The sequence below is a fragment of the Pocillopora damicornis genome, chromosome 12 (genome assembly GCF_964200805.1).
Source record: "Pocillopora damicornis chromosome 12, jaPocDami1.2, whole genome shotgun sequence".
Taxonomy (NCBI): domain Eukaryota; kingdom Metazoa; phylum Cnidaria; class Anthozoa; order Scleractinia; family Pocilloporidae; genus Pocillopora; species Pocillopora damicornis.
In genome coordinates this window covers 12,877,323-12,904,698 of record NC_142681.1, presented here as the reverse complement: position 1 = coordinate 12,904,698, position 27,376 = coordinate 12,877,323, and the positions used below count along the sequence as shown (strand labels likewise).

At 36.3% G+C, this 27,376-nt stretch overlaps 2 protein-coding genes and 2 long non-coding RNA genes across 16 annotated transcripts in view; 3 read left to right on the top strand and 1 right to left on the bottom strand.

Moving 5' to 3' along the window:
- The window catches only part of LOC149036546 (uncharacterized), a 45,047-nt gene that overhangs the window by 3,173 nt on the left and 14,498 nt on the right, over positions 1-27,376 (top strand). For 7 of the 12 annotated variants that reach the window (XR_016181662.1, XR_016181657.1, XR_016181660.1 and 4 more), the window contains exon 3: positions 1,146-1,207. This is a non-coding gene — a long non-coding RNA (uncharacterized LOC149036546). Of the gene's footprint in view, positions 1-1,145; positions 1,208-1,396; positions 1,659-2,913; positions 2,962-3,131; positions 3,173-3,621; positions 3,733-4,428; positions 4,486-4,703; positions 4,774-7,490; positions 8,177-27,376 lie in introns of those variants that run through there. The other 5 variants (XR_016181655.1, XR_016181654.1, XR_016181653.1 and 2 more) reach the window with 3 other exon arrangements.
- On the bottom strand, positions 5,050-10,025 carry LOC149036549 (uncharacterized). 2 transcript variants are annotated; one of them, XR_016181668.1, is made up of 5 exons: positions 9,910-10,025; positions 9,126-9,194; positions 8,560-8,707; positions 8,317-8,417; positions 5,050-5,339 (listed from the first exon to the last, which is right to left on the bottom strand). It is a non-coding gene; the product is annotated as an uncharacterized LOC149036549 (long non-coding RNA). The 2 variants fall into 2 exon arrangements; XR_016181667.1 differs by having other exon boundaries at positions 5,242-5,339; positions 9,491-9,936.
- LOC149036547 (uncharacterized) lies at positions 9,986-26,843 on the top strand. Its single transcript, XM_089189304.1, has 3 exons — positions 9,986-10,483; positions 19,435-25,066; positions 25,404-26,843. Exon 2 carries the CDS (start codon positions 19,470-19,472, stop codon positions 22,962-22,964), a length of 3,495 nt encoding a protein of 1,164 aa, XP_089045430.1. The 5' UTR covers positions 9,986-10,483; positions 19,435-19,469; the 3' UTR covers positions 22,965-25,066; positions 25,404-26,843.
- LOC149036548 (tetratricopeptide repeat protein 28-like) lies at positions 23,817-25,087 on the top strand. Its single transcript, XM_089189310.1, has one exon. It carries the CDS (start codon positions 23,817-23,819, stop codon positions 25,068-25,070), a length of 1,254 nt encoding a protein of 417 aa, XP_089045436.1. The 3' UTR covers positions 25,071-25,087.

Genomic DNA, 27,376 nt, shown 5'->3' with positions numbered 1-27,376 from the left:
GTTGGTGTCAAAAGCATGCCTTTGGAAAAGAGAGCTCAATTGACATTGCATAGTTTTCAATTGAAAGTAGGCATTGCCCACCTTCACATGAGCCTGGCCATAGAAAATGCAATGGGCTTAACGTCATTGCTAGTAACCACATGCAACTCAGCTGCCAACTTTTCCAAGGGTGGGTTGCAAATGGATTTGTGTAGTCAAAGGTCAGAGGGTGGGTAGAGTAGGTTTTTGACTTGCAAGTTAAGGGGGATTTGTTTTTAGCATAAAAGTGGACATCTTGAGTTGTTATGAGGCTGGATTTGCTTTATACTTTGGCCATAAATATAAATATCAGACCCATACTTCATGGCATCTCTTCTCATGTACTTCATCATTTTGGCTGGGGGTAGGTAGGGGTGGGGTGGGGTAGGGTGGGGTGGGGTGAATACGATATTCACTTTTTGATGTTTTTTGGATCTGTTTTGGTGAATTCACTCAGATATAAATATATATATATTTATATATATATATATATATATATATATATATATATATATATATACACACATACATACATACATATGTAGGGTTTGAGCTAGGATTTGATCACTGGGAGACAATTTGTGCCCTTAGCAAAAATTTTGGGGGACGTTTTTATTTTTAGGGGGACAGACAAATTAATTTTCATTCAACTTTTTTTTTTTTTTACATTCATACCAGCAAGCCAAAAAAACTTTTTTTTTACCTGATCGATAAAATAATATAATTATACTTTCCATGTTCTGTTTTAGCTTGCAATTTCTGTACTGAAATAAAACTCTTTGTGTGTGCTTCTTTTTGAGTTTTTCCCAAAATTTTAAAGGGGAAAAAATTGTCCCCTTGGCAGTTTTTTTAAGAGATAATTTCAATTGCAGTGTGGGATTGGCGAAATGGCGCAGCCTGGCTCAAATCCTGTACTTATGCATATATAATTATATACACACCTGTTTTGAAAAGTGTTGCCATTTGAAAAAATACATGATTGAAATATAATAATATACCTTTTGTTTTCTCACTAAAAATTGTCTCTTTTCTATGTTTACAATAATGATGAACTATGTAATAAGCCACATGAATATGGTCATCAATTTCAATATCACTGACTATGTATTTCTATTACTTTTGTACAGAATTTGTAAGAAATATTAGATCACAAGGGGAATTATGCAACAATTACAAGATGAAAACAGAGGTAATACATCAATAAATTAAAAACTTTAAAATCCCCTTTTCATTGTGGAGCAACTCATAAGAAGAGGAAAAATTCTCTAAATATATCCAAAATTAACTTCCTAATGGTTAAATGCACTATGCAATATGCCACAAATATGGTTGTCAGTTGTATTATTACTGATGGCATATTTGTCACACTTTGTTGCAGAGTATGTTGCAAGGTATATATAGTCCAAGGGAATAAAAATCTTGGTTTGTTGTAGAATTTGTATTTGATCGACTAATTATCCTGTTTCTGATGTTTTATTTAATTTCCTTTGTCATCTTTTTGGCATTGAACTGATATCACTGACTACATATTTCTATTACTTTTTCACAAAATTTCCTGTAAATGTTGTAGCTGAAATAAACTCTGTGACAGAATAAAGGGGGTAAGTTTCTAAAGAAACTGTGGTGCTGTGTTGGTGGGAGAGTAAGTAATTTAGTGTTAACCACTCAGTTGAAAACATAAATTGGCCACCTATAGAGAGTAAAAAAATGGACATTTCGAGCATTAGCTCTTTGTAAGAGCGCTTGTGACAGAATAACTGGAAGATAGGAACAAGTAATGCACCAGTAAATTCTGACTTTAAAATCCCCCTTTCACCCTGCATCAGCTCAGAAGAAAACTTCATAGTTTACCATTAAAACCTTAGTCAAGATGGAAAGTTGTTTGTGCCTAAAATACAAACGACTAGGGATAAAACCCACTTATTACTATAAGCAACAAATTGTATTTGTTAATAGATTTACTTGCCATTCTCCAATGGTCAATTGTTAGTGCTGAACCCTAATCACTGGCGTTGTTGTATCAAACAGTTAAAAATGCTAATTATAAATCACTGGTACTGCAAAACAGAAAAAGAGCACTAACTATCAATTGTTTTGCCTAGTATGAATTAATTACATAAATCTGTAATGCTTGTATTATTTTTAAAATACAGCAACTGTATGATGTGTTGACATTGATTTTTTGGCACAAAATGCTCCTGGCCCAGTATGTATTAATAACTAGAATGTCATAATCACTGATTTTGCCTTTTTACAAAAATTAATTTTTAAATCCAACACTTTGAGTAGGGAATCTGAACAACACTTTGGTCCCAGGAAAAAACTAATCTTCAAAACTTCAAATGCCTTACTTCAAACTTCCCATCACTCTGATGAAGGGCTAACGCTCGAATCATCAGCTTTTTTACCCTTTACGGTGACTAATTTACGTTTTCCACTCAGTTGTCAACACTAAATTACCTTCTATACTCTCCCACCGATGCAGCACCACAGTTTCTTTACAAACTTACCCCTTTATTCAAATGCCTGAGGGGTTTGCTGTGATAGGGGGATGTTGAAGCTCCAAATTGACTGATACATATTTATGTACCATACCTAGCCTATGAAATGTGATCAAATCCTATCAATCCTAACATAATTAGCATAAATTTTGATTCATAGTTCCTAATACTAGCACATAATGCAAAAAATTCATCAGCCCATCAGTGACATTATGAACATCCTGAAAACAGTTCTTCCCACAACACACACACAAAAAATGAAACTTAAAAGAAACTTTATTCCTTTAACCCAATCATAGCGAACCAAACATCCAAAAAATCTGCAAAATGTCTGTCAATTGAAACTTGTATTGGAAAGACTTGACTCAGACTTGAATGCAATTTTTTTTTGCAGAACATACTACTCAAGCAGTTATAAGGAGAAGAGACACACAACTACAATGTAAGAATATATGTGTAGTTATAAAATAGCTTTTAAATTACTGCTTAGTTCTACTTACGATAAACAAATAAAACTGTTACAAGAGAGTTCAATTAATTCAAGTAGGATTTATGTTCTTGATACTCACTATATCAACTGTTTGTGAAAATATTTCTGTTCAAACAATTTAGATGCTATACGCTGCAGACAGCATTAAAAATCTTGAGAGAAGGTAAGAGAATTCCCTTTTAAATATTTCTTCTACATAATATGAGATTAACTGCATCAAAATCACAAAAAACATGTCAGGACTCACTAGTGTTGACATCTTTGACTAGCCATTATACTATCACTGACTATAAGCAGTTCTGTTTGAAAATACCTTATTGTTAAAAAAATCATGCACATTTCAATATTTTGCAAAAGTTTCTCTTCACAACTAAAGTTAAAAATGTAGAAATTTTTAGTTTGACGTGACAAACATAATTTAAAATAAATAAATCCCTTTAAGGTCTCATTTATCCTTTATCTGAAAACTTTCAAAAATATATCTTGTTCATTCATTACCCCATACTTTGTAATCTTTCCTTCAACTTTTACCACGACTTTCTTGTACTTGTCTATCAATAATCAGCTAACAAAATACATATAACTTATCAAATTCTTTCAATTTATTTTTAGATCAATTTGAGGAAAATTAAGGAATCATTATAAGTAATGATTCAGAATTTATTGACCATTTACACCCAACTCAATTCCATTGGCAATCTGTTGCACCAATCACCAGCCATGGTAAGTGAATTTTTTTTAAATTGATTCTTAGAACTGAACATTACCGATAAAGCTAAATGATGGTAACAATTTTCAAATAATTTTCACATAGAAAATACAATGCATATTGCTTCCTTATCACCATCATTATAAGTATTTATCTAAACATTAGAACTTCACCACACGTGTAACACTACACCAAATCAAAATGTTCCAATCTATGAGATTTAATGTCTGACTCATAAATTATCACAACCTGAGGTACAGATCTTAACCCTTTAACTCCCAAGATCTCATTAGCAATTCTCCTTACTGTCTACCATACAATTCTTGTGATTTTAATTTGGAGAATTTGGTATTGGATCAACTAATTATCCCCTGATCAATATTTGTCTTTATTCTCATCACTTGTCTGCTTGGTATTGCATTGATATTGTAAGGAGAAATTGTGTCTTGGTCACTTGATCATAGAAGTTAAAGGGAACTTAAACAAAATTCTTTAAAACCTAAAGTGAACTTTTGGTTTTTAGTGAAAAACCTAATTCAACGTAGTTTAACACCTTAATTGTGTATTGATTTGATCATTTTTTAAAAGATTATACAGTGACATTACAAATTAAATCTAAAAAACAGGTTTCCTCTGTAGATCTTGTCAACTATAGGTATTTAAAGTGAATCACATCATTTTAGTGACAAATTATCTCCTTTATTTCACAGAACTCATAACAAAACAAAGCCTTTGTTGACCATATGTTGGAGGTGTGCAATTAAGAGGTAACACTTCAGTCCATGTAGTTTACAATTTAAATTAATCACAGCTATAATTAGACAGTCAAGAAAAGCAATTATTATTGACAGTCAAAACACAAACAAAACTTTACATTTACTCACAAGAGAAATAATCATACAGGTGTGTGAAGTTTAATGTGCACTTTAAAGATCATTTACTCCTTCTGATGCACTCCTTCTGTTAATGACTTCTTTTCCCACAGTTTGCCACGTCAAATATTGAAAAAGTTTAAACAACGTCTGATGAAAATGATGCGAAAGATGAATAAACAGGTAAGATTCTGTTTCATTCTCTTCCTAGTATACTCTACTATACCATTATGTACTGAGCTTCATATATCCGAACGAACACCAGGAAGTTTTCAATTTACTTTCAAGGTCCAAACTTTTATAATTCGTTAAATTCTGACATAACTAGTTCTCCCTCCTCCGCTTCTTTTAAAAGAAAGCTTAAGGAATTTCTTCTCTCTAAGTATTAGCTTCTGTAAGGCAGTAATTCTTAACTAACTTACTTAATATGTGTGAGCGTGTGTGTGTGTGTGTGTACGTGTGCGCGGTCAAAGTTAATTACCATAAGTCCATATTGTAATTCTAATATAAGATTAGTTATTTTAAGTGAGAAAGCCTGACTTGTTATAAGCCTCGTGGTTTCTTTCAGGTTTTCTCGCCATTTATTTTCTGTCATCAATTTTCTTCATTTTTTTTTTTTTTCCATGTGTAAATGTCGTATATGGCAAATAAAAAATATTGTATATTGTATCCATGTAACTGAAGATAGCTTGATCTTTTGTCGTCTTTATACTTTTATGAGTAAGTTCTGTGTGAGTATTGTGATGATCCTAAAATCCAACAATCACATAAATATTGTAAATAAAATCTATCAAATGCTGCATATTATGTTAATAGCATAACTAGTACACAAATTTGCAACCTGATACAGCCTAAACATAACCAAAAAAGGGCAGGAAAGGAGCTGCACAACACTGAGATCAGTTGATAAGTCAACAATGCATTCAATTTCAGAACCATTAACAAATTGTGACAGTCATGACAACCCATGTTTTTTTTAAATAAAATGTTATCTTGTTAATAAATATTACTCTCAAAACTGGCTGTCACTTGAATGAAATAACATATTAGTCACACCACAGGCATCCCAAGCTCATGTCTTGAGAAAAAGCAAACAATTAATTAATGAAAGTATCACATATTGTGTGACTCGGTGTTAAGTTACAAGAGGAACCATTGAGAATTTGAACATGTTATAAGGAATAGTATGGGGAACAAAATTTCATCCATCTATAAGATGAAATCAAGGCTGCATGCTAGGATTTTAACCATTGTCCATGCAGAGGCAGTTTGCACCCTGAAAATCCTCCCAATCAGCATTTTTCTCAGTCAAAGGTATAACAGGAATAACAGTGATAGCAAAGCATGCTTAAAATGGCACAGATTGCCAGACACACAAGATGTCAGTAAGTTCTATTGATTTTGTGTTAAATGTTCATAGTTCAAATTATTTATCTTTACAAATCAACCATATTTCATTTCCCATACAATTCCTTATAACATGTTCAAATTCTAAATGGTTCCTCTCATAACTACACACCAAGTCACACAATGTGTGACACTTTCATGAATTAACTGTTTGCTTTTTCTGGAGACATGAGCCTGGGACACCTGTGGTCACACAACAAAGTTTCTGTCAATTTTCTTGACACACACAAGTCACGAAGAGTTGTTTTGAATTACAAATTTAAATAGTTGTTCAATCTGAAAAAGGACCTAGTTGAGACCTATCAAATGAGTGCAAAAATTACATTAAAAATTTGTATTAAGGTAAAGGTTTGAGTATGTACAATTTACATGATTGAAAAACATTGACAGAAACACTAGTGTTAACACAAAATGTGACACACAATTTTTTAAATAACAGCCAAGAATACAAGTTCAGTGGTAATTAACCCTTTGACCCCAAAGAGTGACTGGCATCTAATTTCTCCTTACACTGTCATCCATAAATCACACATTAAACCTTTAACTCCTAAGATCTCATTAGTAATTCTCATTACTGTCTGTCATACATTTCTTTCTGTGAAGTTTATATGAAATAATTCATATTTGTACTTAAATTGGAAAATTTACTGCGATGATCACATTTCACTTTCATCTACAACCGCAGTACAAATATGAATTATTTCATATAAACTTCACATCATTTCACTGCACGGGAAGATATGAACTCAATAAATTGACCTCGCTCCCAATGTGTGGCTTCATAGCTCAGTTGGTAGAGCATCGCACCGGTATCGCGGAGGTCACGGGTTCGAATCCCGTTGAAGCCCTGATTTTTTTCAGGCTTCTTCTTTCCAATTGCTTAAATTGGAAAATTTACTGCGATGATCACATTTCACTTACATTTCCTTCTCTTGATGTTAGTTTGGAGAATTTGGTATTGGATCAACCTATTAAATCCCCTAATTGATATTAATTTTTTTTTATTCTTGTCACTTGTCTGCTTGATATTGTATTGAAATTGTAAGGAGAAATTCTGTCCTGGTCATTCATGGGAGTCAAAGGGTTATGGTTATGAGACTAAAGGAAATGATCACCAACTATTAATACATGTAAGCTCTTGATCAAAAAACAAATTCTCCTTATTAGAATCTTAGGACATCTACTGGTATCAAGAGAACAGTATGGAGAATATACATACTGATGTTAGGGTGTAAAGGATTAAAGAAACAAAAAAATCAATTATACGGCATTAGATTGATTATCCAACCAATTATCATTTTTATTGAAACAATTCACCCAGTGCATTCAATGTCACTTTAACCTTTAACTCCCAAGATGTCATAAATAATTCTCCCATAGAGTTCTTGTGATGTTAGTTTGGATAATTTGGTATTGAATCAGCTTATATCCCCTAACTGATATTTTTCTTTATTCTCATCACTTGTCTGCTTGATATTGTATTTATATTGTAGGGAGAAATTCTGTCTTGGTCACTCATTGGAGTTAGAGAGATAAACAAGAATCATGCCTTGATGTGCTTCAGAATGTTTGTTTTGCGATTACATGGATAATCACTGCTTTCTTAAACAAGTGGACTGTTCAATTTTGCGAGAAAGACAAATCTTATTTGGAAACTTTTGTAGCTTAATACTGGTCAACATTCAAATGCGAACAAAATGGATATTACTATTTTTGTTCCTTTGCAAATTTGCAAATATGAATGTAAACTAATAATTAAATAACACTGTCAATCGTCACTATCACTTAATTCCTGCAACTCTAACACCAACTTGCACAAATGCAGAGTAAGTCGAGTATTAACTATCAATCCATTAGAACAACCTGCATCTTTTAAATTCACATTTCAAATGACTCATCGTTTCAAATTCAATTTTTAATGGTTACCTAAGGTTCATAATACACAAAAATCCACCAGCAATTTGTAAAAAACGAAATTTTGGCCGAAAAACATTTAAAAACTGGTCACTCTAAATTATCGAATGTTGAGAAATATATAAGTTATGTAGGTTTTGCATTTATTAACCTGTAAAGGAAAGGTTCATATTTAAACATTTTTATTTAAGAACATCAGCACATTCCATTTATTTTAGTGTATCGCTGTATTTGACAAGTTAATCAGTAAACAACTTTTTCATTATTTAAATGACTTGTATGGCCAAATTAAGGCAGGATTTTTCTAGTATAATTACTTCTTATCTCCTGTGACGGTTCTTATCTTATCTTATCTTATCGACGGAAAGCAGTTTTCACACCTTAACAAGAAAAGCGCCAACTTACGTTTCCACGTCCTCGAACAATCCAAGTTTACCCGGAAATATTTCAGACATGAGCACAAATACATATTCCAGGCCTGCCGTACTGAATCTTTATCCTAAATTCTGCAGATAAAAGTGAAAAGGATTAATGAAATCTGCTTTATGAGCTATTTGGCAAAGATGATAATATGAATAATAACCAGTTCAAAAAGTATATTTACCTATAAATGTTTCACATTTTAACTGTATACAATACCACTAGCACCTTTGAACTTCCTTGCCTCCCTAACGTACTTAGAATGAGTCTAAATTTCTTAGCTCTTGACGCTGTAGTTATGGCGTCTTTCCTCGCTTGAAACATGGCATCAATATTGTTATATTCCCTGGAAAACACTTTGCTAGAGGAATCGTATCTGCGATGAAAGCGAAAGTACAAGAGAATTTTAGTTCAAAGTTGTTTGTCTCAAAGGCCCAGCAAGGTATGCAATATCTAACAATCCAAAGCGTACAAGGCGGAAGGGGGTCTGTCTTAGTGAGGGCATATGGAAAACTCTGGAACAGACGAGAATCGCACTCTGTCCACACAGACAGTATGCTTTTACTAGAGACAAACAGTTTTGTAATCGAAAAAGTGATGAATTTTTATTTACAGAATTACGAGAAAGTGGTCTAAAAAAATCAGGCTTCAATGACGGCTGAATCTGTTCTGCTTATCTAACTGTTGAGCACTGCAACCAATTGAGTCAATATGAAGTTACATGTTAGGCAAGGAAAGGCAAGGAAATTTGTTACACGTAAAGAAATCTGCCTCTTAAAGTTCTCTTTGTGTACCTGTATGCTGGTATAGATGGGTTAGCAATCACGACAGCCTCTAGATAGAACCTTCCACCACCCAAGTAACTAAAAAAAGATAAAATAAAAATAGAATAAACATGCGTTAAGTTTAAAGGTCATTCCAGGGAAAAAAATTGAAAAAAAGTACCTGCTATGATCTGTGGCATGTTTGCAATATATAGTTATGTCACGTTTCGAGCGTCAGTCCTTTATTAAAGCGGTTGATGACGCGATTGAATCGCCACCACTGTGATCTTTTCTAAGGCGACTATTTCAAATCTCTGTGGTTTTATACCGTATTATCTATTCTCATTAACTAAGGTTATTGAGTATCGTTCAATTTGAGAAATTGATATTCAGACCTCTATTTATGTTGTGGACTGTCCCTCGCTGATATCATAGGAAATCCGTGGTGCTTCATTACGTGGTTTTCCAGTGGCTATGATCTGCATTAGCTATTAACTTGACTGGTTTTAGGAAGGTTCAACGAACGATTCAGAGATCGCGGTAGATTCGAATTGAATTTCCGTTGTCTTCTTGTACACAAGCGTTTCATGGTCGAGATACCCTTCACTTAAATCTTTGGACACCAGCGGCGGGTTCCACGGTATATAATTTTCTTAAGGCCGTAATCTGTTTTGTTGTCTGTTAAAGCGCCAGAGTCTGGCATAAGAAGATAAGTCGTGACGCTGCGCGCTCACGAAGAGAGATGTTTTAATTTTCTTAGAAAAACTGAAACTTTCTTAAATTTACTGTTATTGCATATATAGTTTTAGCGTACTTTTCCGTTGAACGGATGCTTCGTATCTCCACCGGTTAATTGCTTTCTTCAAACCTTTATGGCTTCATACGGTATATTTCAACCTCATCAGCTAAGATTGTTAAGCATTGTATAATTTGGGAAACTGATAGAAGAGAGGTCAATATCTGACACCGCGTGCTCACGTAGAAAGATGTTATAATTCTCTGTAAGGAACTAAAGGAAATTGATCATTCAAAGGCAAAGTTAACATGCCGGCCATCACGCAAACTTTTGTGAATTAGATTTATATCAAACTGTCAGCTAAAGGTTTACTAACAAATGATTTCGGGTGTTTAAAAAGAAAGAATCGTGAAGAATGGTTTTAACATCTAAAAAATGTACCCTCAGGATGTTATGAACGTTTGAGTTCTCATCTGAATAACAAAACAGTAACGGTAATTAAACGACTGTGAATATATGAAAGTCATGTAATTAAATCACGGTAATTGTTGTTCAACTGCGGATGTTTTGGAATGTAGGTAAAGTCCCGATTGTGTTTTATTGTTTTTGTCCTTTCACTTTCAAAAGCATCCACTACGAAGTCAACAACTTGGTGAGTACGAGTAGACATGTTAAATACAAGGGTATACAGCTTTCTATCGTCTACAAATGAATTAGTAATAGTCTACTGTTATTCTGAGTAACTTTGCATGGGTAACGTTTTAATTGCAAAGCCTAAAATGAATGCTGTTTTGTTAATATTTGTCCTGTGCCTATCAAGTCATGCAATGTAATGCAAAAATCGCAGCCAAAGTGAAATTTATTTATTTCAAAGCGACTTCGTTAAATCTTTATGGCTTCACATCTTACCAATCATCCTCATCAACTATGAAAAAGTTTGACTTTAGCGACACTGGCATGATAAGTAAGCTCATTTCTAGGTAATAAACTGCCAGAACAATCTTTTCAAATGTTGCCATATTGCAGAATGTCCGGAAAGTTTCCAGAACACTGTAGTACTGAGGTTTATTATCCAACTGCACAAAGTAGAGAACAAGTAACGCGCGAATAGAGTATAAACATCCTACGATATTATACACTGTAGTACTGAGGTTTATTATCCAACTGCACAAAGTAGAGAACAAATAACGAGCGAATAGAGTATAAACATCCTACGATATTATACGCTGTAGTACTGAGGTTTATTATCCAACTGCACAAAGTAGAGAACAAATAACGCGCGAATAGAGTATAAACATCCTACGATATTATACACTGTAGTACTGAGGTTTATTATCCAACTGCACAAAGTGGAGAACAAATAACGAGCGAATAGAGTATAAACATCCTACGATATTATACGCTGTAGTACTGAGGTTTATTATCCAACTGCACAAAGTAGAGAACAAATAACGCGCGAATAGAGTATAAACATCCTACGATATTATACACTGTAGTACTGAGGTTTATTATCCAACTGCACAAAGTGGAGAACAAATAACGCGCGAATAGAGTATAAACATCCTACGATATTATACACTGTAGTACTGAGGTTTATTATCCAACTGCACAAAGTAGAGAACAAATAACGCGCGAATAGAGTATAAACATCCTACGATATTATACGCTGTAGTACTGAGGTTTATTATCCAACTGCACAAAGTAGAGAACAAATAACGAGCGAATAGAGTATAAACATCCTACGATATTATACGCTGTAGTACTGAGGTTTATTATCCAACTGCACAAAGTAGAGAACAAATAACGAGCGAATAGAGTATAAACATCCTACGATATTATACACTGTAGTACTGAGGTTTATTATCCAACTGCACAAAGTGGAGAACAAATAACGAGCGAATAGAGTATAAACATCCTACGATATTATACGCTGTAGTACTGAGGTTTATTATCCAACTGCACAAAGTAGAGAACAAATAACGAGCGAATAGAGTATAAACATCCTACGATATTATACGCTGTAGTACTGAGGTTTATTATCCAACTGCACAAAGTGGAGAACAAATAACGAGCGAATAGAGTATAAACATCCTACGATATTATACACTGTAGTACTGAGGTTTATTATCCAACTGCACAAAGTAGAGAACAAATAACGAGCGAATAGAGTATAAACATCCTATGATATTATACACTGTAGTACTGAGGTTTATTATCCAACTGCACAAAGTAGAGAACAAATAACGCGCGAATAGAGTATAAACATCCTATGATATTATACGCTGTAGTACTGAGGTTTATTATCCAACTGCACAAAGTAGAGAACAAATAACGCGCGAATAGAGTATAAACATCCTACGATATTATACACTGTAGTACTGAGGTTTATTATCCAACTGCACAAAGTAGAGAACAAATAACGAGCGAATAGAGTATAAACATCCTACGATATTATACGCTGTAGTACTGAGGTTTATTATCCAACTGCACAAAGTAGAGAACAAATAACGCGCGAATAGAGTATAAACATCCTACGATATTATACACTGTAGTACTGAGGTTTATTATCCAACTGCACAAAGTAGAGAACAAATAACGAGCGAATAGAGTATAAACATCCTACGATATTATACACTGTAGTACTGAGGTTTATTATCCAACTGCACAAAGTAGAGAACAAATAACGCGCGAATAGAGTATAAACATCCTACGATATTATACGCTGTAGTACTGAGGTTTATTATCCAACTGCACAAAGTAGAGAACAAATAACGCGCGAATAGAGTATAAACATCCTACGATATTATACACTGTAGTACTGAGGTTTATTATCCAACTGCACAAAGTAGAGAACAAATAACGCGCGAATAGAGTATAAACATCCTATGATATTATACGCTGTAGTACTGAGGTTTATTATCCAACTGCACAAAGTAGAGAACAAATAACGCGCGAATAGAGTATAAACATCCTACGATATTATACACTGTAGTACTGAGGTTTATTATCCAACTGCACAAAGTAGAGAACAAATAACGAGCGAATAGAGTATAAACATCCTACGATATTATACACTGTAGTACTGAGGTTTATTATCCAACTGCACAAAGTAGAGAACAAATAACGCGCGAATAGAGTATAAACATCCTACGATATTATACACTGTAGTACTGAGGTTTATTATCCAACTGCACAAAGTAGAGAACAAATAACGCGCGAATAGAGTATAAACATCCTACGATATTATACGCTGTAGTACTGAGGTTTATTATCCAACTGCACAAAGTAGAGAACAAATAACGCGCGAATAGAGTATAAACATCCTACGATATTATACACTGTAGTACTGAGGTTTATTATCCAACTGCACAAAGTAGAGAACAAATAACGAGCGAATAGAGTATAAACATCCTACGATATTATACACTGTAGTACTGAGGTTTATTATCCAACTGCACAAAGTAGAGAACAAATAACGAGCGAATAGAGTATAAACATCCCACGATATTATACACTGTAGTACTGAGGTTTATTATCCAACTGCACAAAGTAGAGAACAAATAACGCGCGAATAGAGTATAAACATCCTACGATATTATACACTGTAGTACTGAGGTTTATTATCCAACTGCACAAAGTGGAGAACAAATAACGCGCGAATAGAGTATAAACATCCTACGATATTATACACTGTAGTACTGAGGTTTATTATCCAACTGCACAAAGTAGAGAACAAATAACGAGCGAATAGAGTATAAACATCCTATGATATTATACACTGTAGTACTGAGGTTTATTATCCAACTGCACAAAGTAGAGAACAAATAACGCGCGAATAGAGTATAAACATCCTATGATATTATACGCTGTAGTACTGAGGTTTATTATCCAACTGCACAAAGTAGAGAACAAATAACGCGCGAATAGAGTATAAACATCCTACGATATTATACGCTGTAGTACTGAGGTTTATTATCCAACTGCACAAAGTAGAGAACAAATAACGAGCGAATAGAGTATAAACATCCTACGATATTATACACTGTAGTACTGAGGTTTATTATCCAACTGCACAAAGTAGAGAACAAATAACGCGCGAATAGAGTATAAACATCCTACGATATTATACGCTGTAGTACTGAGGTTTATTATCCAACTGCACAAAGTAGAGAACAAATAACGCGCGAATAGAGTATAAACATCCTATGATATTATACGCTGTAGTACTGAGGTTTATTATCCAACTGCACAAAGTAGAGAACAAATAACGCGCGAATAGAGTATAAACATCCTACGATATTATACACTGTAGTACTGAGGTTTATTATCCAACTGCACAAAGTAGAGAACAAATAACGAGCGAATAGAGTATAAACATCCTATGATATTATACGCTGTAGTACTGAGGTTTATTATCCAACTGCACAAAGTAGAGAACAAATAACGCGCGAATAGAGTATAAACATCCTATGATATTATACACTGTAGTACTGAGGTTTATTATCCAACTGCACAAAGTAGAGAACAAATAACGAGCGAATAGAGTATAAACATCCTACGATATTATACACTGTAGTACTGAGGTTTATTATCCAACTGCACAAAGTAGAGAACAAATAACGAGCGAATAGAGTATAAACATCCTACGATATTATACACTGTAGTACTGAGGTTTATTATCCAACTGCACAAAGTAGAGAACAAATAACGAGCGAATAGAGTATAAACATCCTATGATATTATACGCTGTAGTACTGAGGTTTATTATCCAACTGCACAAAGTAGAGAACAAATAACGCGCGAATAGAGTATAAACATCCTACGATATTATACACTGTAGTACTGAGGTTTATTATCCAACTGCACAAAGTAGAGAACAAATAACGCGCGAATAGAGTATAAACATCCTACGATATTATACACTGTAGTACTGAGGTTTATTATCCAACTGCACAAAGTAGAGAACAAATAACGAGCGAATAGAGTATAAACATCCTACGATATTATACACTGTAGTACTGAGGTTTATTATCCAACTGCACAAAGTAGAGAACAAATAACGAGCGAATAGAGTATAAACATCCTACGATATTATACACTGTAGTACTGAGGTTTATTATCCAACTGCACAAAGTAGAGAACAAATAACGAGCGAATAGAGTATAAACATCCTACGATATTATACACTGTAGTACTGAGGTTTATTATCCAACTGCACAAAGTGGAGAACAAATAACGAGCGAATAGAGTATAAACATCCTACGATATTATACGCTGTAGTACTGAGGTTTATTATCCAACTGCACAAAGTAGAGAACAAATAACGCGCGAATAGAGTATAAACATCCTATGATATTATACGCTGTAGTACTGAGGTTTATTATCCAACTGCACAAAGTGGAGAACAAATAACGCGCGAATAGAGTATAAACATCCTACGATATTATACACTGTAGTACTGAGGTTTATTATCCAACTGCACAAAGTAGAGAACAAATAACGAGCGAATAGAGTATAAACATCCTATGATATTATACGCTGTAGTACTGAGGTTTATTATCCAACTGCACAAAGTAGAGAACAAATAACGCGCGAATAGAGTATAAACATCCTATGATATTATACGCTGTAGTACTGAGGTTTATTATCCAACTGCACAAAGTAGAGAACAAATAACGCGCGAATAGAGTATAAACATCCTACGATATTATACACTGTAGTACTGAGGTTTATTATCCAACTGCACAAAGTAGAGAACAAATAACGCGCGAATAGAGTATAAACATCCTACGATATTATACACTGTAGTACTGAGGTTTATTATCCAACTGCACAAAGTAGAGAACAAATAACGAGCGAATAGAGTATAAACATCCTACGATATTATACACTGTAGTACTGAGGTTTATTATCCAACTGCACAAAGTAGAGAACAAATAACGCGCGAATAGAGTATAAACATCCTACGATATTATACGCTGTAGTACTGAGGTTTATTATCCAACTGCACAAAGTGGAGAACAAATAACGAGCGAATAGAGTATAAACATCCTACGATATTATACGCTGTAGTACTGAGGTTTATTATCCAACTGCACAAAGTGGAGAACAAATAACGAGCGAATAGAGTATAAACATCCTACGATATTATACGCTGTAGTACTGAGGTTTATTATCCAACTGCACAAAGTAGAGAACAAATAACGCGCGAATAGAGTATAAACATCCTATGATATTATACACTGTAGTACTGAGGTTTATTATCCAACTGCACAAAGTAGAGAACAAATAACGCGCGAATAGAGTATAAACATCCTACGATATTATACGCTGTAGTACTGAGGTTTATTATCCAACTGCACAAAGTGGAGAACAAATAACGCGCGAATAGAGTATAAACATCCTACGATATTATACACTGTAGTACTGAGGTTTATTATCCAACTGCACAAAGTAGAGAACAAATAACGCGCGAATAGAGTATAAACATCCTATGATATTATACACTGTAGTACTGAGGTTTATTATCCAACTGCACAAAGTAGAGAACAAATAACGAGCGAATAGAGTATAAACATCCTATGATATTATACACTGTAGTACTGAGGTTTATTATCCAACTGCACAAAGTAGAGAACAAATAACGAGCGAATAGAGTATAAACATCCTATGATATTATACGCTGTAGTACTGAGGTTTATTATCCAACTGCACAAAGTAGAGAACAAATAACGAGCGAATAGAGTATAAACATCCTACGATATTATACGCTGTAGTACTGAGGTTTATTATCCAACTGCACAAAGTAGAGAACAAATAACGAGCGAATAGAGTATAAACATCCTACGATATTATACACTGTAGTACTGAGGTTTATTATCCAACTGCACAAAGTAGAGAACAAATAACGCGCGAATAGAGTATAAACATCCTACGATATTATACACTGTAGTACTGAGGTTTATTATCCAACTGCACAAAGTAGAGAACAAATAACGAGCGAATAGAGTATAAACATCCTATGATATTATACGCTGTAGTACTGAGGTTTATTATCCAACTGCACAAAGTAGAGAACAAATAACGCGCGAATAGAGTATAAACATCCTATGATATTATACACTGTAGTACTGAGGTTTATTATCCAACTGCACAAAGTAGAGAACAAATAACGAGCGAATAGAGTATAAACATCCTACGATATTATACACTGTAGTACTGAGGTTTATTATCCAACTGCACAAAGTAGAGAACAAATAACGAGCGAATAGAGTATAAACATCCTACGATATTATACGCTGTAGTACTGAGGTTTATTATCCAACTGCACAAAGTAGAGAACAAATAACGAGCGAATAGAGTATAAACATCCTACGATATTATACACTGTAGTACTGAGGTTTATTATCCAACTGCACAAAGTAGAGAACAAATAACGCGCGAATAGAGTATAAACATCCTACGATATTATACGCTGTAGTACTGAGGTTTATTATCCAACTGCACAAAGTAGAGAACAAATAACGAGCGAATAGAGTATAAACATCCTACGATATTATACGCTGTAGTACTGAGGTTTATTATCCAACTGCACAAAGTAGAGAACAAATAACGAGCGAATAGAGTATAAACATCCTACGATATTATACACTGTAGTACTGAGGTTTATTATCCAACTGCACAAAGTAGAGAACAAATAACGAGCGAATAGAGTATAAACATCCTACGATATTATACACTGTAGTACTGAGGTTTATTATCCAACTGCACAAAGTAGAGAACAAATAACGCGCGAATAGAGTATAAACATCCTACGATATTATACGTGTATTTGGACCGTTGGTTACTTTGTACTGAAAAAAAAACCTGGCTAACCAGTCGGCTGCGCACAATACACTTCTCTCTCCGCTTTGCTTTTCCCGCCTTATGAGGAATGAGCTGAAAGACTCAGCGGAAAAAAAAAGCAGTTGGATAATAAATAACTTATTGGAGGTTTTGGTGTGTAGTGTCGCTGAGTATTTTTACGAGTTGTGTCCGTATTTGACGAGTTCGTAAGGTGAGTCAAAATACAAACAATGATTTTGTATTATTCATGAACTAGAAATTAGGATGCTTGATCCTAAGGAGTCTCATTACATAAACGTTTTGACGGTCGAAATAAAAGAAAAAAAACGAAAAACTAAGAAAAGGGAAACTACATCTTATACTGATAATGAAAAATCATTGATTTGCAAAGTTTGTGTTCTTACCTGAATCACAAAATAGTCGCGGTTAAGGTAAGTCAAGAGGCGGAGGTTTTGGAAAATAAGGAAAAGTCACAACTGTCTTTCATTTAAGTCTTTTCTGTCGTTTCACTTTCAAAAGCATCAACCACGAAGTCGACAACTTGGTAAGAACAAGTAAAAAGATATCCAGCATTCTGTCATGTACCAAGTAAATAGCACTAAAATATTGTTATTTAGAGTAATTTTGCATGAGTAACGTTTTAATTAATGGCAAAGCCTGGAATGAATCAGTCCTGTTTTCCCAGTTAATATTTGTCCTGTCACTTTAAAGTACTGTAACGTTGTGTAAAATTCGCCACCGAAGTTAAATGAATTTGTTATAAGGCGATCATATCAAACCTTTGTGGTCTCGCATCTTATTAAGGATCCTCATCTGCTTAAAAAAATATTCGTTTTCAGGGACATTCATCTGATAAATGCGCTAGTTCCCGTTTAAAATGAACAATCTTTGCAATTTTTAAATATTGTGGAATGTCAGGAAAGTTCCAAGTAAACTGTATTTAGAGGTTTATCTGTCTTATTTCAGGCTAAAAATTTAAACGCTTAAAAGTCGGGGAATGCTAACTCGGAATCAGTACTCAAAGTAAAATTATCACTAACTTACATCTGTGACTATCTCTTTTGCACTTTAACAAAACGGTAATGAACCAAAAGAACGATGTTTCAATAAAATCGAGCGAGAGAATTTCCAGCACAAACACTTTGGACGGTACATTATTTAAACTGTCGAATAGTTCTCAAGAAAACTAGAGCAATTTTCTAATTAATCATTCTTGTACTATTCATGAATAAGAAATAAAATTCAGTGATTCCAAGGCTCTGTATTGCAAATACCTTTTGACAGCCGGTATAACAAAATCAATAAACTAAGAATGGGGAAACTAGAACTTATATTTTATTTTTAGTTCGATCACAAATCCTGTTACAAATTCTTAGTAACAATGAAACTTTTTGAAACGACCTCTAAGCTTGATATCAAATGATTTTCAAATATGAATGTAGTTTAAGTCAGGCACAACTGTCTATCACTTAAGTAAAATGTGAACAAAGATAGAAAAAACTGAATATTACGACAAAAACTCTTAGAAGTTTATTTTTTTGAAAGGTGACCAACCGACTTCACTTTTTTTTTTTGTTTTTAAGTGAATATTGGGAATTCTAAGACTTTCAGCTTGTTACAAATACTTTCCGGGTGTAATCGACCCAGCCCGTTTTTGTAACTTAACATGTGTGTTCCTGTTTGCAGTGACTCGTTATTAATCCAGATTATCGACCATTTAGTATTGTGTTACTAAAAATAATGTTTCCCTGATAACAGGAGAGGATTGCAATGGAAACCTAACAGCAGAGGCCATGACACCTTTCATGAGCATCGCCTTATTTGTTGCCTTGTTCTTGCTCAACTCAGATCGCATTCAGAAAGCCATTGAGATATGCAGCGAATGTTTGATTTTGCTAAATGGTACCGATCAAAACAGCAAAGACCAATTTGCTTCAGCACTGCTACAATTTTACATTGACATCTGTACCGTTCTTTTCAGCGCTATTCGTCATATCTCTGACTACATAAGTGTGGAAAAATACGGAAGGAAACTGTTTGACTTATACAGAGAGTATGGAATTATGCTTTATAAACTTGGCGAAAGCCTACAAGCAAGGGAATATCTTGAGAGGGCCCTTGCCATAACAACCAAAATTGGCGACGGAAGCGGAGAAGCATCATGTTATGGAAACTTAGGTACTGTGTTTGAGTCGCTTGGCCAATACGACAAGGCTGAAGAGTATCTCCAGAAAGCGCTTGTCATCACAACTGAAATTGGCCACAGAGAAGAGGAAGCATCATGTTATGGAAACCTAGGTACTGTCTTTAAGTCGCTTGGCCAATATGACAAGGCTAAAGAATATCACCAAAAAGCGCTTGTCATCAGAACCGAAATTGGCGACAGAGGAGGGGAAGCATCATCTTATGGAAACCAAGGTACTGTGTTTAAGTCACTTGGCCAATACGACAAGGCTGAAGAGTATCTCCAAAAAGCGCTTGTCATCAGAACTGAAATTGGCGACAGAGGAGGGGAGGCATCATGTTATGGAAACCTAGGCACTGTGTTTAAGTCGCTTGGCCAATACGACAAGGCTAAAGAATATCACCAAAAAGCGCTTGTCATCAGAACCGAAATTGGCGACAGAGGAGGGGAAGCATCATGTTATGGAAACCTAGGTACTGTGTTTGAGTCGCTTGGCCAATACGACAAGGCTGAAGAGTATCTCCAAAAAGCGCTTGTCATCACAACTGAAATTGGCCACAGAGAAGGGGAAGCATCATGTTATGGAAACCTAGGTACTGTGTTTTATTCGCTTGGCCAATACGACAAGGCTGAAGAGTATCTCCAAAAAGCGCTTGTCATCAAGACTGAGATTGGCGAAAGAGGAGGGGAAGCATCATGTTATGGAAACTTAGGTACTGTGTTTAAGTCGCTTGGCCAATACGACAAGGCTAAAGAATATCACCAAAAAGCGCTTGTCATCAGAACCGAAATTGGCGACAGAGGAGGGGAAGCATCATGTTATGGAAACCTAGGTACTGTGTTTAAGTTGCTTGGCCAATACGACAAGGCTGAAGAGTATCTCCAAAAAGCGCTTGTCATCAGTACTGAGATTGGCGACAAAGGACGAGAGGCAACTTACTATGGAAACCTAGGTGTTGTGTTTCAGTCACTCGCGCAATACGAGAAGGCTATAGTGTATCTCCAGAAAGCGCTTGTCATCAAATCAGAAATTGGCGACAGAAGAGGAGAAGCATCATGTTATGGAAACCTAGGTAATGTGCTTACTTCTCTCGGGCAATACAACAAGGCTGAAGAGTATCTCCAAAAAGCGCTTGTCATCAGTACTGAGATTGGCGACAAAGGACGAGAGGCAACTTACTATGGAAACCTAGGTGTTGTGTTTCAGTCACTCGCGCAATACGAGAAGGCTATAGTGTATCTCCAGAAAGCGCTTGTCATCAAATCAGAAATTGGCGACAGAAGAGGAGAAGCATCATGTTATGGAAACCTAGGTAGTGTGTTTGAGTCGCTTGGCCTATACGAGAAGGCTGAAGAGTATCTCCAAAAAGCGCTTGTCATCAGTACTGAGATTGGCGACAGAGGACAAGAGGCAACTTACTATGGAAACTTAGGTGTTGTGTTCCAGTCACTCGCGCAATACGAGAAGGCTATAGTGTATCTCCAGAAAGCGCTTGTCATCAAATCAGAAATTGGCGACAGAAGAGGAGAAGCATCATGTTATGGAAACCTAGGTAATGTGCTTACTTCTCTCGGGCAATACAACAAGGCTGAAGAGTATCTCCAAAAAGCGCTTGTCATCAGTACTGAGATTGGCGGCAGAGGAGGAGAGGCAACTTACTATGGAAACCTAGGTACTGTGTTTTGGTCTTTCGGGCAGTACGACAAGGCTATAGTGTATCTCCAGAAAGCGCTTGTCATCAAATCAGAAATTGGCGACAGAAGAGGAGAAGCATCATGCTATGGAAACCTAGGTAATGTGCGTACTTCTCTCGGGCAATACAACAAGGCTGAAGAGTATCTCCAAAAAGCGCTTGTCATCAGAACTGAAATTGGCGACAAAAATGGAGAGGCAGCTGACTACGGAAACCTAGGTACTGTATTTCAGTCGCTCAGTCAATACGACAAGGCTTTAGAGTATCTCCAAAAAGCGCTTTTCATCAGAATTGAAATTGGCGACAAAAGAGGAGAGGCATCTGACTACGGAAACCTAGGTGCTGTATTTCAGTTGCTTGGGCAATACGACAAGGCTAAGGGGTATCTCCAAAAAGCGCTTTTCATCAGAACTGAAATTGGCGACAAAAAAGGAGAGGCAGCTGACAACAGAAACCTAGGTATTGTATTTCAGTCGCTTGGGCAATACGATAAGGCTAAAGAGTATCTCCAAAAAGCGCTTGTTGTCAGCACTGAAATTAAAGACAAAAGAGGAGAAGCAGCTGACTACAGAAACCTAGGTACTGTGTTTCAGGCGCTCGGGCAATACGAGAAGGCTAAAAGGTATCTCCAAAAGGCGCTTGACATCAAATCAGAAATTGGCGACAGAAGAGGAGAAGCATCATGTTATGAAAACCTAGGCAATGTGTTTGGATCTCTCGGGCAGTACGCCAAGGCTAAAGAGTATCTCCAAAAAGCACTTGTCATCAAATCAGAAATTGGTGACAGAAGAGGGGAAGCATCATGTTATGGAAACTTAGGTTATGTGTTTGGGTCTCTCGGGCAGTACAACAAGACGAAAGAGTATCTCCAAAAAGCGCTTTTCATCAGTACTGAGATTGGTGACAAACGTGGTGAGGCATCTCACTACGGAAAGCTAGGAACTGTGTTTGAGTCGCTTGGGCAATACGACAAGGCAAAAGAGTATCTCGAAAAAGCGCTTGTCATTCAATCAAAAATAGGTGACAGAAGAGGAGAAGTATCATGTTATGAAAGCCTAGGTAATGTGTTTGAGTCTCTTGGGCAATACAACAAGGCTGAAGAGTATCTCCAAACAGCGCTTGTCATAAGAACTGAAACTGGCGAAAAAAATGGAGAAGCATCATGTTATGGAAACCTAGGTACTGTGTTTCAGTCGCTTGGGCAATACGACAAGGCTAAAGAGTATCTCGAAAAAGCGCTAATCATCAGAACTGAAATTGGCGACAGAAAAGGAGAGGCTGGTGACTACGGAAACCTTGGTACTGTGTTTGGGTCTATCGGGCAGTACCACAAGGCTATAGAGTATCTCCGAAAAGCGCTTGTCATCAGAACTGAGATTGGCGACCAGAAAGGAAAGGCAACTGACTAGGGAAATCTAGGTGCTGTGTTTACGTCGCTCGGGCAATACGACAAGGCTATAGAGTATCTCCAAAAAGCGCTTGTCATCAGAACTGAAATCGGCGACAGAAAAGGAGAGGCAACTGATTATGGAAACCTAGGTAATGTGTTTTGGTCTTTTGGACAGTACGACCAGGCTTTAGAGTATCTCCAAAAAGCGCTTGTCATCAGAACTGAAATTGGCGACAGAAAAGGAGAGGCAGCTGATTACGGAAATCTAGGTACTGTGTTTATGTCGCTCGGGCAATACGGTAAGGCTAAAGAGTATTTTCAAAGAGCGCTTGTCATCAGAACTGAGATTGGCGACCAGAAAGGAAAGGCAACTGATTACGGAAATCTAGGTGCTGTGTTTACGTCGCTCGGGCAATACGACAAGGCTATAGAGTATCTCCAAAAAGCGCTAGTTATCAGAACTGAAATTGGTGATAAGAAAGGGGAAGCGGCAGATCTTGCAAACTTTGGAATTGTTTTCGGAAAAATCGGAGATTATGAAGCTTCGAAAGTATACTTGGAGAAAGGTTTATCCATATTCAGAGATATTGGAGATAGAAGAAAAGAGTTCCGATTCCTTCAAGATTACGCCATTTTGTATTTACTTCAGAATAAAATCAAAGAATCCCTTTCGTGTCTTCATCTGTGCATCGGAAAGTATGAGGAGCTGAGATATTTCTTGGGCGCCAATGATCAGTTTAAAACATCATTTCTGGAGGACTCAGGAATATTTCCCTACAAGCTTCTTTGTACTCTGCTTTGTAACACCGGAAAAACTCGTGATGCTCTTTATGTTGAGGAGTTGGGTCGAGCTAGAGGCCTATCAGACTTGATGGCAGAGAAGTACTCGGTTAACACGCGCGTCCCAGCTAATCTGCAATCTTGGTTTTGCAGTGAAAATATTTTAAGAAAGAAAAATAACTCTACTTGTCTGTACATTTCTTATTTTCACAATGATCTGCATTTGTGGATCTTGAAAACATGTGGAGTCCTTCTCTATAGAAGAGTATCACCAGAAGATAATCTAGTTCACGCTGGGTTGCCCAAAGATTTGCCTCTGAGTGAGTTTTTGGCTGATAGTTTCCGGAGTCTTGGTATTTTGCTCACTGAAGATTGTGAAGATCGGTCTTTAAATATGGTTGAATTGCAACCTCTCTCACCCGAACAAAAGAGCTCAGCAAGAATGCGACTCATGGAGGAGGACGAGGACAAGGACGAGGACAAGGAGGTCATTTCAAGTCTATCTTTGTGTTACAAAATGTTTATTGCCCCTGTTTATGATTTGCTTGAGGAGCCTGAAGTCATTATTGTTCCTGACCGCAGTTTGTACAAAGTTCCCTTTGCAGCCCTGAGTGAAAAGGAGGGAGCCGAATACCTGTCAGAGACTCATAAGATCCGTGTCATTCCTTCTTTAACGACACTCAAGATCATTCAAGATAGTCCAGAGGATTATCACAGCAACACTGGTGCCTTGATAATAGGCAATCCCAAGGTTGATTGGCTGCCGCCACTGCCATGTGCAAGAAAGGAAGCGGAGATGGTCGGACGACTGGTGGGTGTTCCGCCTTTGCTAGAAGAGGAAGTAACGAAGGAGGCGGTACTTGAGCGGATAAGTTCAGTGAGCCTGATACATTTTGCTGCCCATGGTGAGGCCGAAAGGGGAGAAATTGCCCTCTCCCCCATTCCTATTCCCAACAGTCAAAATGCTATCCCACCACAGGATGCTTACATGTTGACGATGGCTGATGTCTCACGAGTGAAAGTCAGAGCTAAACTGGTGGTACTTAGTTGCTGTCACAGTGGAAGAGGACAGATAAGAGCCGAAGGAGTTATAGGAATTGCCCGTGCGTTCTTAGGATCTGGTGCTCGCTCGGTGTTAGTTGCGCTGTGGGCCATTTCAGACTTAGCAACGGAGCAGCTGATGAATCGGTTCTACAAACACCTTGTTGAAGGAGAAAGTGCCAGTGAATCCCTTCATCAGGCCATGAAGTGGATGAGAAAAAACCGCTTTACCAAAGTGTCCGAGTGGGCTTCGTTTACACTGATTGGAGATGATGTGAAGCTCGAGTTTCACAATCAGAGGTGAGACTCGTTGAGAACAGGTATTTTATAAATTAAAGTTAAATTAGATGTGAAGGTGGCTATAACTCACTGGTCGCTGACTGTCGGCGGGGATCCTTTGTTACCTTGAATACCAAGGCTAGTTTTATATCTTTTTTTGTTGTTGTTTCTTTCAAAGAGTAACAATTGATTCTCACGGTTAGAAGTACAATATAGAATCTCGAAAGCGTCTCTCTGCCAATCAGATACAAGTGTACATTTGCCTACATATTGCGCCTGGTATAACTGTATTTGCTTTATTTAAGAATTGTTGATTATGTTATTTATAATTGCTTTTCTTTTTTTACATTTGTTATAGGAAAGAGGATGAGAATATCTCGAAGGAAACAGACCGTAGAGACTTTTGGATGGATAAGCAAATAGAATAAGTAGAGAACATACTCTATCGGTTATTTCATTGTTTAATTAAAAAATGGGTAATCTTCAATTACGCATATTAATTATAACTTTTTTACGGTTTTTTTTTCCGATCTTCTCAAAATGAGGTATTAGTTACGTATTCGAGAAAGATTTTATTCCGCGCAAAAATTATCTTATCCAGCCGATATAATTAGCAAGAAACAATATTGACTTGGGGCTCTTAAGTGAAGTGAAATCAGGAAAGTTTTAACAGTAGATTAAGCATCAAAAATGAGCCAGTTAAGTCTTACAGGGTTTTCTCTGAAAGCCTTTAAGTTTGTCAAAGGTTTCGTTAACAGAATCCTAAATTTTTGATGTAACATCTTAACAGAAACCTTTCGTTTTGATCATTTCCAGTACTACTTCTCAGTGCAGAAAAGACTGAAAAATACACGGAAGTGGAAAGTGGAAAAGTTACGGCAGTAATATTTTGCAACTGGTTCGAAAACTCTCTTACGCGCTTTAATGTTTGAGATGTTGTAATGTTTGTATGGTGATTTGATCGTTTCCAAATCAGGTTATTGTCAAAATGTTGGTTTGGGAATCAAAATATTCTTGTTTTTACCACACTTTTATACACTCCTTTTTTGGTAAACTTTCTTAGGGGATTATGTAGTAATTCAAAAGATGCTAAAATAAAAGACAGCTTGAGAGAAATCTTAGAAAATATCGTGAGCGTTTGTTTTAACCAGGTTACAGAGTAAAACAGATAGCACTGTTGTTCATAGTTAAGGCGTCAATGTGGCGGGAAAAGGGTGTAACTGGTAGGAGTGTCAGCATGCGGTCCACTGACACTTTCTTGCGCAGAAAACATCAACAAACTCCATGATCGCAAGAAGGTTGTTTTGTTTCTCAATGCTTTTCAGTGCATTTCTTTGATCGGTTTTCCTCAACCTATGTTACTTGATACTCGCCTTATAGTCAAAAAAATTACGGCGATGAAGTTCTGGTGATTAATATTCTAGTGTCAAATATTAATTCCATGCCAGTATCGAATAGTGATCCTAGTATCAACAGTTATGGCATAAAACGATCATGCCGAATTATGGGAGCCAAACGAGTTTTGCATCCCTTTATTTGACGTAAATTAAGTTAATTTTAGCATAAAAACATGAGGCATAAATAAGTGATTACATGCACGAAAAAAAATTTGGTTGATGTGTCCTTCTCACTTCCTCCTTTAAGTATTTCTAAGGGCGTTAACATCACGCTAATTATTCCGAAAGTTATCACCTGGACTATGAGTCTCAGTGCATGAGGAATTCTCATTCCTACCCCAACCTACTCAGTAGTAATTAGTTTGCTGAATAAATTTTTGATTCTTTTTGCTCTCGACCAATTAGCCCGCAGCAGTTCTCATAGTTATTTTTAAGAGCTTTTAATAAGAAATTCCAGCGCAAAATTTAGAAGTCATTCCGAAATTTTGTAGGTGACTGGCTTTTATTTCTGCTGAGGTAGCGTTGCACTTTTTCTAGACCATGAAACGTTAATGTCAACTGCAATTTCTTGGGCATTTTACTTTACTTCCAATGCACAGAGGCGTTTGCTTCCAGCCAAAAGTAAAAAGGAACTTAGCAACAGTGCTTAGCAACAGTTGGCTGAATATTTTCCCTATAAGGTGGTTTCATATATGAGCTGATTACCTGAGGTGAGTGAAAAAATCAGAAATGAAAAAAAAACTCGAAATGAATTACCCGGAGTCCAAAATTTAAGAGTGTGTCCACGAAAGCACCAGGCAGTCGTGTTACATGCCATCTTACCGATTTCAATGAAACTTTACCAGTTTAAAGGGTCAACCCCAAAACTCAAACAGACAAACTGGTTTCTGTTTTAGCTCTTTCTAGGGGAGGATAGACCATCCCCCGCCTCCAG